Here is a 15,708-nt window from a genome sequence, read left to right on the forward strand (position 1 = left end):
ATCAGAGGGACGTTAACAGAATTGCAGAGATGGAGAGTAGAATGATTCTTGCAGTTAGGTAGGCAGAGAGCATGTACTGTGTTAAACACTTCTATGGTGGAATGACGAGCAGCCTTGATTTTAGCATCGTAATAGGCAGCACCGTTGCTTTTTAGTGATTTTGGGGTGTGTTTTTTTTTTTTAAACAAAGTTTATCTGACACAGTCTGAGGAGAGGTAATGGGTGATTGTGAAGTCGTATGCTGTCAAACCCCTTGCACTGGCATTTGGCCTGATTGAGCTCTTGGATGTCCCTAGTAGTAGTATGTCACCCAGTAGTGTGGCAGACTTGCTTTAGAGGGAGTAAGTAATGCAGTGAAGAGAGAATCCATGAGTTATATCGCACTAACAGATCTTATAAGGATACAATAATTAGCATGAATGGCAGGGGTAAGTCAGAAAGTATGATGGAAGCTGCACAACATACAGACATTATGTGGGGGATGGGTAACATTACAGGGTCAGGGGCTAAGCGGGGCAGAAATGTGTTTGGTAAGGTGAAAAGGGGCGAGGGGGGAAGCTAGTGTTGAATAAGCGGCTGGCAGATTGGGTAAGAGTGATGCTTTTAACAGATAAAGCCATAGTGGAGCAGCAGTTGAAAATGCTGAGACACCTGGTTAGCAGGATTTTCTAGACAAAGGTGAACATTGCCATGTAATATAAATTTGGATTGGCCAAGAAGACTCCAATATCAGAACAAAAAGACATGTAGGAGCTGGAACAGAAATAGCAAAGAGCGACGGTGTGAGTGAGGGGGTATTGAACACCCACACAATCTTGCTGAAGGAAAAGGCCTAACTGGTACAAGAAAGGATGAACAGGTGGCACTATCAGATAACTCCTCCGAAATCTCAATTACGCCTTTACTATCCACATGCCCCACCCCCCCCACCACCATCTTCACAGGCCAACATGAATAATAATCAGTTACCACCACAGCACATTTGTGAACCAACAAAGTGTAGCCAAAGATCCAGAATTGTTCATCACTATATTCCGCCAAATTACCTGTTGGGCTCAGGTGTGTCATTATGTCCGTTTCATTTTGTCACACGAAACACATGCAGCACATATATTCACCTTCAATTCCATTTCCCAGCAACCAAAAAATCAGCCATTCATTGATTTGCCAATTCACGCTTCCCTTCCTATAGATCTACAAGAACCACCAAAACCTCAGTCCACTTCAGCACACTCCACCTACCATTCCGACTGTTTCTCTCCCTTTCTCTTGGTCAGCCTGGCCCAACCTAAACTAATGGAACTATGTGTGTTCACCCATACTAGGCCATACCCTGTAGGCTACCTCTGCTATTTTGCCACTCCTCCCTGCTACCCTGGCCAGCCACAAACCAATCCGGCCATTTATTAAACCCCCTAAGCAAACCAAAGCACAATTGTACCATCTGCCTGGCTTTACCGCCCCACCTTCTTTGAATGCAATATTCCCGTCTTCCCCTGTGACCGGATGGCCGTTCCTGTTCCCTAGTTGGAGGGCACTCCCACAGTTAACCAGATGGATTCAGTGTCAGGTGACTACTTCCTACACCACTTATCTTATCCTGTATTGAAATGTTCTGATGGCTGTATTAGTCCCATCATGATTGTTATGATTAAGGAACCATAAAGTGCTAATCCTGTACTATTTTCTAAATGCCATGCACAATTTGTGACACTGTCTTTGTTTATACATGAAAACCCTAATAAAAACAGTCAAAAAAAAAACCAAAAAAACTTCTGTCCACTTCAAGATACCATAATATCTCGATAATTCTGTAACAACATTATAATAGGCCTTATTTTCCAGCAAAACATTCTTTAAAAGTCCAACCATGTTGTAGAGAAGTATAGTAGGGCCCCCGCTGAGTCTCCATTTTAGATTTCACAGTTTAGATTGAATTTGCTTTTCTAATGGTGACTTCGTACATGGTTTTACATTAATACGATAATGTACTCAGAAGCTAGTGTATGTGCAGACTACTACGAGTAAGCATTGCTGCCATGTTGTCTGTATACTCTAAGGCTAGGCACATAGAACGCGATGCCCTTGTGTTATGTTGTCCATTGGAGACAGCTTTAATGCTCCAGACAAACCAGCGCATCAGCGCTGCACTTTCGACAGAGTGCAGTATGAACTGTGCTATAAACAGCCTCTGTGCTGCCTTGCGTAGAGAAGCTTTAACTTTACCTTGGTTGCAGTGTTTATCGTTTTCACCATTCTCATAACTCTGGCTATCATGCTTTGTTTCATCTGCCTAATAATCACAGCTCATGCTTCTTATACAAGATAAATGCTTGAAAAGCTGTTTTTGTACCTTTTTTGTGTTTTCCTTGGGCATGAAGAGTAACAACAAAAGGGTAGAGCTGTTTCCACGATTTCCTTTGGAATAAGAGTGGTCATGTTTGAGGTTGCTGATACCATTTGGCATATCCTAGTAAGGTTAGGGGTTCAGAGGGAGCACTTTGAGCTAGCTAGGAATTGTATCAACTTTTTCTTACGATATATGTGGACTAAGTCCCTGTATTCTGAAGTTCATGTTCTCCTAATACAGTCCTGCCTAATTCGTGGGAAGCATATAAAATGTCTGATATAACTGTAACTTGTAACCCTTGTCACTCCTTCGTCTTCCTGAAACCTTTTTCACTCATTCATCGCTTGGTAAAGTACTGTTAATTAAATCCACCACACACGTAAAATCTAGTCTTCTGCCACTTTTTTGCTACCTAAAGCACTTGAGGCATAGGCATTGTTCGTCTCTGACTCATTAACTCTCCTTTGCATCAGTTCTGCTACATGGTAACTAGCACCCGTCAGAATGACAGATTTACATCTGCTGTCAAATGATTTGAGAGCTAGTGCTTTGAAAATATTGAATTTTTTCAAATTCACTTTGACATTCTTCACTCCACACACCTTTCATATTTCTGCAACCTCAACAGTTTTTGTTTTCCCTAGAAACTCCATCAATAAAGTTGTGTAATAATCTGCAAGTCCTAAAAACAGCTGTAATTGCTCATTGTGGCTTGGAGAAGATGCCTCCACAACTGATTCGAGGCTCTCCTTTGGCACTACCCCATCTCCATCAACACCTTTAGTTCCAGATTGTGCTTCTCTCCCTTTACAGACAACCAACTCATTTACTAAATCCTTAATATCTCAAACAGCATCATCCTCCCAGCCTTTTCCGTATACCAACATATAATTGTGAAAATGTTACATTCTTTGTTTTCTTAAATAATTGATGCATAGCCTGTGGAACACTGCTGATACCTTCGGCAAGTTTCGAATGGCATCACAATCTCTGTGCTCCACCGGTGATGTAAAGTCAAGGGTCACGAAACTTTGTGCAGTGTATTCTGATAGTAAGCTGAAGATAAGTCAATAGCTGCATCCTTCTACATCTTTAACAAAGAATGCATTTCACCCAAATGCTTTTCTTATGATCTCACAGATCCATACACATGTGGAACTTTTCCCTAGCTTTTCTGGCTACTACTGTCAGGAACAATCACTCTCTGACTTTAGTTATAACCTGAGAACTTAATTTGTCCAGTTCACACTTTAGTCGCTTCCATACCATCATAGGCACCAACCTCACCCTAAGCATTTTAGATACAGCCTCTTCCTTAAAAATAATTGTGTTTAAAATCCTTTCAACTTTCCTAATTCCTAAACAAATACCCAAGGAAATGGGTTTCTCCACATAGTGAAAACATGTTACCTGTGTTTCTTACACATCTCTCTCTCTCAGGCACCCTGTTGAACACTCGTCTTGATATACAGTATTTGCTCTATCTGGATGAAAGGGATCCTGCATAATCCCCGTGGTTCTTTATTGCCCCACTAAATTCTTAGCTAGATTAATCCTGGCACAGATGAACTTCCCCTTAAATTCTGTGCGACCCCACAACTTCAACGCATCATCTCCCACAGACCATTCTTTTATGTCCTGAGACTCCCCTTTTATTTGTTTGGAATTTGTATTGTTTTGGTATGTTTTAGGTTTCCTGGTTACCAACAGCTTTAACTTATTTAACTCCAAAGGAGTCTCTTTTTACTAGAATCAAAAGAAAATCAAAACAGCAGATGGCAGGGGCTAGCAAAATTACTGATTAAACAGTGAGATCTTCTGTTTCTTGTGAAACCTCAGCATGTTGTTGTTTGCGAAAATTGTTATGGTGATGCTGCTCCAGATTCTGTCATCTTTTACGTGAAATCTCTCACACCTCACTTCATGTCTTGTACTTGGCAGCAAGGATGGCAAATAGTAGTTAAGTTTGAGATGAACTAGTATGTTTTGGAGATGATTTGCAGAACATTTTCATAAAAACATTTAGGAACCATAGTTTGAAACATCATTAAGAAGAGCAGTTTTCAAGTTAATTCTTTTTTTTATTTTGAGCTAGTGTAGCTGGTGAATCTGGTAAGGGCTCAGATTCAACTTTGTAAAAATTGAAAACTGTTGAGGCGCATTATGAATCTTTAGCGATCTCTCTATGCTCTTGGAGATGACTGTGCATGCTGTGTTACAGAAGTCCACACTTGATTGTTTGAAAGTGTTACTAACATCTGTCCTTTAAGAGGAATAATAGGAACAGGGATACATGACATAGCATGCACAGTTGGCACATGTAAGCTCTCGGTTTTAAAGCAATGTGATGGTGTGGATTCAAATGAAAATCTACCCAGAGACCTAAGCTTCCCATGCAACGGGCCAGGTATGGGCATTCCCAGTGGCAGCCAGGCCAGAGTTTAGTGCGCCCCATGTCCATGTAGATATGTGTTCACCAGTATTTCTGACTCGGTAGAGCTGAGCTTTAGAGTTTTTATTCATCTAAATTTCATTTATTCACTTGTTACCTGCCTGGCGCATGATGCAGTAATGTGTGATTGTCGATGATATTCACGATTATAAGAGATCTCATAAAATGACCACGCCCATGCCTCCAAATAGAAAACGTCATCTTTAACAGATGTTGCCACGGATTTAATGCCCACTTGGGCCCATATTTATACTTTTTTAGCGCCGCATTTGCGCCATTTTTTGACGCAAAACGGCACAAACTTACAAAATACAATGGTATTTTGCAAGTTTGCGCCGTTTTTGCGTCAAAAAACGACGCAAATGCGGCGCAAAAAAAGTATAAATACGGGCCTTGGTGTCTGAAGTTCACCTGTACTTCATTGTTAATTTCTACACATTCTTAAAGCTGAGCAGTGACCGCCTTTTCTAGTACCTGCTGGTTTCTTAACATCTCAAAAAGGAAACGCCGGCAATTGCGTGGAGCCAAATTCGTCCTTGAGTGCTCACCTAAATATTCATGCCCCTGGTTAACTCTACTCTTCCCACAAACTTGTACCATTTGTCCTCATTCTTTTACCTTTTTTAATTGGTGCCCAGCCATGTGTATGCTGTTTCATAGTCGCGTTCTTCCAAAAGAAGTGGAGACAAATGTTTGAGAACTGTTCCACCTTCAGAAGCCAAACACTGCTTAAGCAAGGCTAGTTTGTACCTACCCCTGAACACATCATCCCACAGCTTCTACAGATGGCTTTCCATTTATTGGCAGTTCTCAACAGATTTGCATGGTGACTATACAAATTGAAGGCAGTGCTGACCTTCCCTTCATAATAACACAGAAAAAGTGTCACAGTATTGCACAATGAAAGGTCACTGCTGATTTGAGGGCACTCGGATTTATGGCAATTATATTCGGCAAGTAATGGGAATTATTTTAAGTTTTAACATAAAAGTTACAGTATTTTAAAATCCCCTTTACCTTCAATGTTATTAGGTCAAAGGGATATTTTCCAAAAATAAATAGTTCCATGAGAGTATATTAACTATATCTTCATGGTTGTCATGAATGTTAATAACATTATGTTAATTTTAGTGCCCATATGATACGCGGCTACAACATTAAATGCTCCAGTTGCGTAGGGCCACAAGGAACAGTCTGTGTCCACCCCGGACTAGAACATAAGTAATTCAGACTGGTTTCAGCGTACTTTGCCTTGAATTAATCTCAGTTACTGGCATCACTCTGGACAGGGACAAAAGATGAGCTGCACAAGGCTGGGCTAAAGTGGCACAATGGGTGGAAAACAGTAGCAGCCTTAGTGATCATAGAGATTAATTCAAGCATTCTTTCCACCCCTTTGTGCTTGGTGGCAGAAAGTGTGATGGGTAGGCCATACAGCGATCCTTCGCTCACTGGGTCTCAGGACTCAAGCTCTGCCTTGCTTGTGTTTCCGCATAGAGTGGACCGTGGTTGGCAGTTCAAGCTAGAGCCTTCCTGTTGGAGCAGGAACACTGCTGATCTGCGTAAGTCTGCTCTACAGCCAGAGTGTCACAGTGTAAAAAATTATGGACTGGACTGTGGTCCTGAGCGATTGTCACTAGATGGTGTACCTTTTATCACCTGGACACTCTTTAAACTAGGTGTGAATAAAATTTCTGCTACACTGGCGTAATTTCAGTAATTCCTGAAATCACGCTACTACGCCAGGTCATGTAGGAATGCACTGTTTGAGGGGGGAAAAAAAAATAGATCGACTGCACATAAACAACTTTAATGACCAGAACGTGAGCAGCTGTTCATGGTGTTTGTATGTTGTCTATACTTTCAAAATGGGAGCAAGGACGCATCTGCATTTCGTTCTAATATATAGTGCCAAATGGCAAAATTCCATTTCACTTAATATTATTGAAATTTTGTATAATTACACAGAATTGATTTGTGCGCACCTTTACTTCAAACATAGTGCTCTTCTAAACATGAAGCTTCCACCATATATATATGTTCGAAAAGCACTTGCACAGTTGCTCGTTCAATGTCTGTTACCCATCAGGCCTCCTCGCACATCCCACAATAGATGTAACAAGGGTATTTTTCCTGACTATTGACCACCAGTTGTTGCTGCCACAAGATGTGCATCTCAACCATGCCAAAGCATCCAGTACATTAGTGATTGTCTGTTGATGACTTGTGTACCTTTAAAGTACTGTAATCCTTTGGCACCTTTTCTGCAGTTTCAAGTCTTTTGTCTCCAGTGAAATAAACTATATGGTGTTAAGTTGTATAAGGATTTATTGACAAGTGATGATGCTCATTAGAGGAGCATCTTAAAGCAACTTTGTCCTGGAATCTCCCCACACATTTTCCAGTCTATAGAAGACAGGTATGTCAGAGGCAGCCCTCACTATATGTTCATAGCATGTGTGGCTTGGGATACACAACACAATATGTTGTGTGACTCCTCCTTTAATGTTCCATTGTGAATGGGCACGGATTCCACTCTTAGATTGTTTTCCCCTCCCACTCTTTGGGTCAAACCTGTTCTGTAACAACTCCAAGGTTGATGGGCTTTCCTTAGACGCAACAGTTGGCAACTTTCGACACCCAAGTCAGAATAGTCCTTCTGTGAAAAAGAGAGAATGATTAGAATCGAGAGGAGAAGAATTTCTGCTGTACGTGGTCAGGTTTCAGAATCGAGGCCTCAGCCAAGACCTTCTTCCGCTGCATATGGAGGCTAAGATAATGTGGATAAAATCAGGGTAATGGATTGAATGCCCTACTGCTTGTGCTCACAGTGCAACGCCAAGTATCCTTGGGCTGACGACCACAGCATCTGCAATCTTTGCCTCTCCCCCAAGCACAATGAGGCCCAGTGTGAGTCTTGTGACACGTTGTAGGCACTACAGTGTAGGAGGGAGACGCGCTAAAGCATGAGTTGAGCAGGCCTAGATTAAACAAGCTGAACACCATTCCGCGCTGCCTGCCCTTTGGGGGCCTATGTCTGTGCCAAAATATCAGTTCAGACCCACAAATCGGCCTTTGATGCAGAGATCTAGCGTTTCTGAAGCATCTACCCTCGAAAGACTGGCAGATAAACTGCATGCAAGGCAGAAGAGTCATTACATCCATCCAGACACCGCAAAGATTGCTGTGAAGCCCCAGGGAAAATCTCCAGCACAATGCCTCCTTAAAAGCAAAGGTTTACCTTTAAGGAACCTCAATGCCACTTTCACCTAGGCATTTGCCATGGCAGCTACCACCTCTGAATTCATATTCTCCAGCTTTTCCATATTCTCCAGAGGTGTCAGTTCTCTCTTATTTTGACACCAGCAACTATGGGGACAGAGGCCCATATGGACAGCCTGTGGGTCAGGAAAAGGGCTGACCCATTGGACGGATATAATGTTGGCCCACCAGATGACCCTGACCTCGAGACCGCCCACATCAAGCCATCCTCCTTCCAACGACACCACTACATACCACGTAGTGGTCCAGAGGTGACGCGTTACCATATGGTGGATAGGCACACCATTGAAGAGGAGCATCACTTTTTTTGTAGAAACCCTTTTATGGACTAAGGCCCATATTTATACTTTTTCAGGCAAAACTGTGCTAACGTAGTTTTGCGTCCAAGAGTATAGCGTCGGCTTGCAACATTCCATAGCGCCAGCCGGGTGCCATATTTAAGGAATGGTGCAAGCTTGCGTTAAGGGCGGACTAACGTCAAGGAAAATGACATTAGTTGGGGGGTGGTGGTGGTGGCGGTGGCGGCGGTGGTATGAGGGAAGGGGGTTTTGCACAGAAAAATGGCATTAGGCTAGTTAGAGTAAAAAAAAAATAAAAAAAATTACTCTAACCAGCCTTGCGTCATTTTGCGACGCAAAACCTGCCATACCAGAAAACGTAGAAAAGACAGGAGTCATGCCCACCACCCCAATGGCCAGCACAAGGGACAAGGCTCCGATAGGCGTGGCCATTGCACCCAGTGCCATGTAGGGAGGCCCATTTCAGGGCCCCCAATGGCACTTAAAAAAAATAAACAAAATACTTACCTGGGGTGGGGTCCCCCATCCTCCGCTGTCCCTCTGGTGTGGGAGGGGATGTCCCTGGGGTGTGAGGAGGGCACCTGTGGGCTTATTCGATTGGTGTTCCACCATGGAAATGGGCCCACACATCCCCTAACTCTTGCCCTTACCCAGATGTTAAATAATGGTGCTAAGCAAGCTTAGCGCCATTATTTAGGCCCACCTCCATCCCGTGCACCATTTTTGCACAGGAGGATAAATAAGGAGCTAAGGCCTTAGTCATTTTTTGCCCCGTAACGCCTGCCTTGCAGCTCATTTACGCAAGGTAGTTTCCTGCTAGCAAAAAATGACGTTAACTTCAATATTTTGACGTTAGACTAGGCTAGAGTCAAAATATAAATATGGAGTTAAGTTTGCGCTGAATTAGCATTAAAAAATTACGCTAATTCAGCGCAAATAGAGTATAAATCTGGGCCTAATCACACAGTCCAGTTTCTGCAAGTTCCCAAAGGGATGCTTAAAACAGTCTCTGAGAATATTAAGGACACAGTTAGGGCAAAAGGTTGTTGCTCCTGGGGTATAGAGGAAATGTAATGCTTTTCCCAGCGATCCATTGTACATCAGATGACAAGTCCCATCTGAATCTCTGGTTGTGTAAACGGACTTCCTGCTCACAGACTGAGCGCACACTCCAGTTTCTACCAGAGTTTAAAGGGGTTGCTTTAACTGTCCCTGAGAGTTTTAAGGACCCAATTGGGGGTTAAGGTAGTTAGCCTCAGAAGGAGAGAAAAGTTAAAGCATCTCCCAGCGACCTACTGTATATCAGAGGGCAAGTCTCTCCTGACTCCCTAGTCATTCACACAGCACTGAAGAGGGCATCTGTCTAAGCAACAGTGGATGTCCCCATAGGACAAGCAGAGTAAGCATCTAGATGCTGCTGGAAAGTACGTTGCAGTAGGGGCAACTACTTTGTGGCAGATAGCCAGTTCTGTAGTTTTACTGTCCCACAATAACAGATCTCAGTGGGAGGAAATGAAGGCCCTCCTACAACACCTTCCAGAGGCCTACAAAAAGATGGGGGAAGATTGTTAGTGGAAGGGAAAACCATCTTTACCGCACCTATCAGTTGTACTATTGATTCGACTGACACTGCATCTTGCATGCATGGCTGCGAGTCTCAGGTTGTAAGCCGGAGGTGTAGCAACATCATCTCAATGGCTTGTTCGACAGGGAACATCTCTTTGGGCCCCAAGTCAACTATGTGTTAGAGAATATTAAGGAAGACCATGACATTGCTGAGTTCATGGGTGCACAACAGTCCTTGGGTCCACTAAGCACCATGCAAGAGGGGGCAACAAGACAACACCACCAACCCAAGCACTAGCATACCAACGACAGCAGCAGGCCTTCCATGACTTCCAAACAAGTAGGGGTTACTTACCGGGTTGCTTTGGAGGAAGAACAGTAAGGGCAGAGGAGGAGGTGGCTCTGGTAAGCACTGGCTCTTTATCCATCCCCTTCAATCATCCAATACTGGTCCGTGAGGGTGGGGAGGATGATACCAGATGTCCACCACCGCTGGATGAAAATCAATCTTACACCTAAGAAGGGAACCATTATAACCTTAGAAGGTGAAATTCCTCTAGCAGATATCTGTAGAACTGCAACTTGGTCAACACCGCACACATTCACAAAGCATTATTGTGTGGATATCTTAGCTCGTCAACAAGCTACGGCTGGCCAGGCTGTATTAAGACCATTGCTGTAAACCTCTACATCATCTGCCCCTTAGCCACCATAAGTAGGAAACTGCTTTAAAGTCTGCAAAGCATGTGTATCCACAACTACATGTTATAAGCAGAAAATGTTACTTAACCTGTATCTGTTAGTTACTGATAGCGCTGTAGATTCACTCACTCTGATTAATCTTGCTTACAAGGTTGTTTTCCTTAAAGCCACAACACTACACCTGATAAATCTGAGACAGTTCTTCAGTTATTGTACTGCTTTTAGGATTATCTTTTACACACAGTATTAAGAAATAACTTGAACAGTTGTATACTTTAAATCTAAAATAGTTACTGCCAGCATTTTGGTGGCATGCAAGGTTTTTAAAGTGGAGGAGACAGTAGAATTCCTCAGACTATTTGCACTTGGACAGCAGAGAGGGGCTTGGTTCCAGAGGTCTCTCCTTGTCGTAGCCCTAGCACAGGTATCTCTCATGTTGCACAAACATATCTACAACACAATGAGAAATAGTTGGCAGTGCCATGTAACGCTTCGGCTCCAGCAACGCAATCTGTCACCCAACAGCACCTATAATTGGTCATTCTGACGGCACGTAGTAGACAAATCATGTTAAGCTGCATTTGTTTAATGTATCCTTTTATGCTTTACAGATGAGTAAATCATGTGATTTTGAGAATAGGTAGAAGCTGTCAGCCATCCAGGTCTCAGTTATTCTTGATATTCTGTTCAGTGGTTTAGAGGTTTCAATAAATGTCACTGTTGCAGACGAGTTGCTCAAAGTTTTGTAAATGATCTTTTAAGAATCTGTGATGGGGCCCCTTTTGCCAAAATGGCCAAATCTGTTGGTGTGATCAGGTGCAGCATAGGATGTTTTCTGGAAACCCCTGAATCGGTGTGTAGTAGCATTCAGGGGTGGACTTTGAATGCTTCCAGTTGTTATCTGTATGTATGTTTTTTTTTGTCTTCTAGGTTAAAAAAGATTCAAGAGAAGAAAAAAATAATCAAAGACAGGGCAGAGAAAGAACGAGCGGAGCGCCTAGCAGCAAATCCGGCACTTTATGAGACAGCTAATTTGCTTTCCGAGGAGCGAGATGAGGACCTCCTGTTCGAATAGTCTTCACTGCACATTCCAGTTATGAATGAAAAAAGGCAGCGTGTTGTGAGGTCATACATTCTTATGATATATTTATAATGTTCTATGGTTTTATTTTCACAAAGAATGAGCGCCAAACCTTTTGTAAAATATTAATGGAGGTGTGTGCAGCTCTCTGAAGGAGACCGGAACTGGAAGATTTCATTGTTGGAACTTGAACTGTCACTGATACCATGAAACTGTCATCTGTGTTGTGTTTTTATTTAATAAGTATTCTGCCAATCCAAATACAACATTGTGCCTGGGCTGTACAATGAAATAAAACACATTGGTGTCAAGGTCTTTTAAATTCTTATGTAGTTCTTCATGAAATGTTCTTTCCCTTTGATTCCTGCATCCACTGTGTTGTGTGTTTGGCACCCTATCAATGGTCACGTCACCAGGAAGTGACTTGAAGATAACTGTGTGCGCTTCCAACACCCTCCGGCATCAATTTCACATGAAATGTTCATATAATGTATGTTCAGATGTTCTTGTGTATGCAGGACTTTGTATTTTCTTATAGCATAAATCTAGCTTGAAATGAGCTTGCCATGTAGGGAAAGGGACAACAAACCTCTGACCACATGAATACAAACTGGTACGATGAGCACAGAGTATGTCTACGTTGGACCAAATGGCCTATCAGCTCATATCATTATTGATGGTGGAGGACAGATCAATGTAATGTTCTGTAATTCCATTGATATTTTTCAAACAGTTTATGTGCCAAAAGCAGTTGCTTCTGACTGTAGAAATCTGGGGTTTACGAGAAAGGTTTCAGTCTATGATATCCAGATTGCTGACCGATTTAATCTGAGAAGAGGGAATGGCCTTTGATTGTTGGCCAACTAACAGTGCTCCATTTGTCAAAGAAAACCTTGGTAGTAGCTCGGTTTTAAAGGGATTTAGGTCCCTTATTATTGGCTTTGTGGCGCAGGGCAGTGTAGCATGTCACCTCACTTCGCTGCCCTATGTCACAGGGAAATGGCAGGAATGTGCCGTATTTATCCAATACAGTGCATTCCTGTCATTTTCCCCCCTGCGCTGGTGCCCCTTTGGCAGCTTAGCACCAACGCAGGCACCCTTGCACCATGGTGCAAGAGTGCCTGTGTTGCATGCAGGATTATTTTTGTGCAGGAAGAAACACCTTCCCGCACAAAAACAACCCTGAGAGGCTTTTTCCTATATCTGTGTGATGCAAAATGCAGCACACATAGAAAGGGGAAACATGTATTTGCAATGCAATAGGTCTTGCATTTGCTTGGGTTAGAGCTATTAGCGCTGTAAATGAATAACTGGACTTTTCTCGCCTCATAAATTGGTCAATACTGCTCCATAATTTAATCCTCCCTGCCATATAATTCCAGTGGCCCTGCATATAACTAAAGCACTTCCATTTACCTTCTTCCTCTATCTGCAGCAAAAAATGAAACTATTGCCATTATTTATTATACTTTTTATATTTTTATTTTAATGACCCGCCCCCCGCCCCCCCCCCCCCCGCCCCCCCGCCCCCCCCACCACCACGACCATCCTAGTGTTGGGACCCAGGGATGACCTAGACAGAAAGAGCACATCTTGCGGTGAGTTATGGGCAAAAATGTTTTGTAAAAACAGCGCCCGCAAAGCATTAGGCGAGTTTCGAAGTGCAGCAAATATTGTAGTATCTTAACTATAATGCTCAGAACAGCCCCTAGAGGGCACCAATATAAAAATTAACATTTGTAAGAGACATGGTCATGTAACCATATAGTCAGCCCCTAGAGAGCACAACCATATGAAAAGAGAATGGCAGAATGTAATGCAGTGTAACCGTATATTTAGCCACTGGAGGGAATAGTGCATTACACATTTTGAGGCCTAGCAGGCCTACTAGAATAATATTACAAACAAGTTCCTTAAAACACAGACCACTCCCAGTTGTAAAACAAAAGTTCCAGCCATGAGAGAACTTAAAAAGACATTGACTGGTGAGAGGAGTTAGGTGGGGGGGGACCCAGCGATGCCCTAGACAGAAATAGTGTGTTGTGCTGAACATTTTGATGGTGCTCCTATTGTCCTAGGACCACCACATGGTGAGTTATGGGCAAAAATGTTATGTAAAAGGAATGCCCCACAAAGCATTATGGGGTAATTTTCTGAGTGCAGCGACTATTGTATCTTGACTATAATGCTCAGAACAGCGCCTAGAGGAAACCATAATAATACTAGTGTTTGCAAGAAACATGGTCAGGTAACCATAAAGCCTGTAGAGAGCATAATGACATGAAAACAGAATGGCAGAAAGTAATGCAGTGAATGTATGTGTGTGTATGTATGTGTGTATATATATATATATATATATATATATTCTGTGGCATGTGTAGCTGCAGATACACATGCTGTGCACTATCCTGCCATCTAGTGTTGGGATCGGAGTGTTAAAAGTTGTTTTTCCTCAAAGAAGTCTTTTCGAGTCACGAGACCGAGGGACTCCTCCCTTTCGGCTCCATTGCGCATGGGCGTCGACTCCATTTTAGATTGTTTTCTTTCCGCCATCGGGTTCGGACGTGTTCCTCTTCGCTCCGTATTTCGAATTGGGAAAGTTAGCTAAATATCAAAAAATCAACTGTATTGTTCTTGTTCGGTACCAAGTTAGTGTTATTGTATCGGCACCAACAGCAGGAGCGCTCCGGCGGCCCTTCGAGGCTTCCGTTCTTCTGCAGGGCCTGGTCGGCCCGACCACATCCATCATCGAAGACTAATGGACCGGACGCCCTTCCGCTTCTGTTTGAAGTGCCACTCGAAGTATACCTATACAGACCAACACCTGGTCTGTAATCTGTGTTTGTCACCAGAACACAGGGAGGATACTTGTGAGGCTTGCCGAGCGTTTCGGACTAAAAAGACCCTACGTGATCGACGAGCACGAAGACTACAAATGGCGTCGACACCGAGAGCACAACTTGACGTCGAACAGGAGGAAAGAATTTCCATCCAGGGAACGGACTCTGACGAATCCGAAAGTGAGCGACCCTCGACGGTGCAACGAACAGTGAGTAAAATTGCCCAGTCCAAAACTCACACCAAGATCGTTAAGGCCAAGGGGACGCCACCGCCAGCAGGCCATGACTTAACCCATTGAAAAGAAGGTGACCAAACATCGGCACCAAAAAAGGCCAGAGATTTGCCGAAGACTTCCGACACCGAACGATCTCGACACCCAAGGTGAGAAAAATTTCGTTGGAACTGAAAAAGACAGTTTCGGAAACATCTGTGCCGAAAAAAGCGGCTTTGGAGCCAAAAAGAGGCTCTTACACAGAGGAGCAAGGACTTTCCAGCCAAATGCATGAAAGACACAGATTTGAGCAGGAAATAAGTATGGATGAAACAGACCATACGCAAAGGAGGTTGCACATCCAGAAAGAGACTGGAAAAATACAAACTCTTCCTCCAATTAAAACCAAGAAAAAACTGGCATTCCAAGAGACAGAAATGCAGCCGAAGGCGAAGGTAGCCAGAGAAAAAACCACACCACCAAGGTTTTCTCCACAACTTTCCCCACTACATTCGCCACAGCTGTCTCCGGTGGGAACACCTCCAATGCAGTCACCTACGCATACAGGGATGACACAGGATGATCCAGATGCATGGGACTTATATGATGCACCACTATCAGATAACAGTCCAGATTGTTACCCATCAAAGCCGTCACCTCCAGAGGACAGTACTGCATATACGCAGGTAGTATCCAGGGCAGCTACGTTCCACAATGTAGCAATGCATTCTGAGCCAATAGAGGATGATTTCCTGTTCAACACCTTGACATCCACCCACGCTTCCTACCAGAGTCTGACAATGCTCCTGCGTATGCTCAAACATGCAAAGCAGGTATTCCAGGAGCCAGTTAAAGGAAGGGCTATCACACCTAGGGTGGAGAAGAAGTACAAGCCTCCCCCAACAGATCCTGTGTTTATAACAC

At 43.2% G+C, this 15,708-nt stretch overlaps 1 protein-coding gene across 1 annotated transcript in view; it reads left to right on the forward strand.

Moving 5' to 3' along the window:
* The window catches only part of ATP6V1D (ATPase H+ transporting V1 subunit D), a 128,425-nt gene extending 116,371 nt beyond the window's left edge, over positions 1-12,054 (forward strand). Inside the window, exon 9 of the mRNA XM_069208879.1 lies at positions 11,582-12,054. Coding sequence (XP_069064980.1) covers positions 11,582-11,726 — 145 coding nt within the window. The 3' untranslated portion in view covers positions 11,727-12,054. The remainder of the gene's footprint in view (positions 1-11,581) is intronic.
* The last annotated feature ends 3,654 nt before the right edge of the window (positions 12,055-15,708 follow it).

The sequence above is a fragment of the Pleurodeles waltl genome, chromosome 9, assembly GCF_031143425.1.
Source record: "Pleurodeles waltl isolate 20211129_DDA chromosome 9, aPleWal1.hap1.20221129, whole genome shotgun sequence".
Classification (NCBI taxonomy): Eukaryota; Metazoa; Chordata; class Amphibia; order Caudata; family Salamandridae; genus Pleurodeles; species Pleurodeles waltl.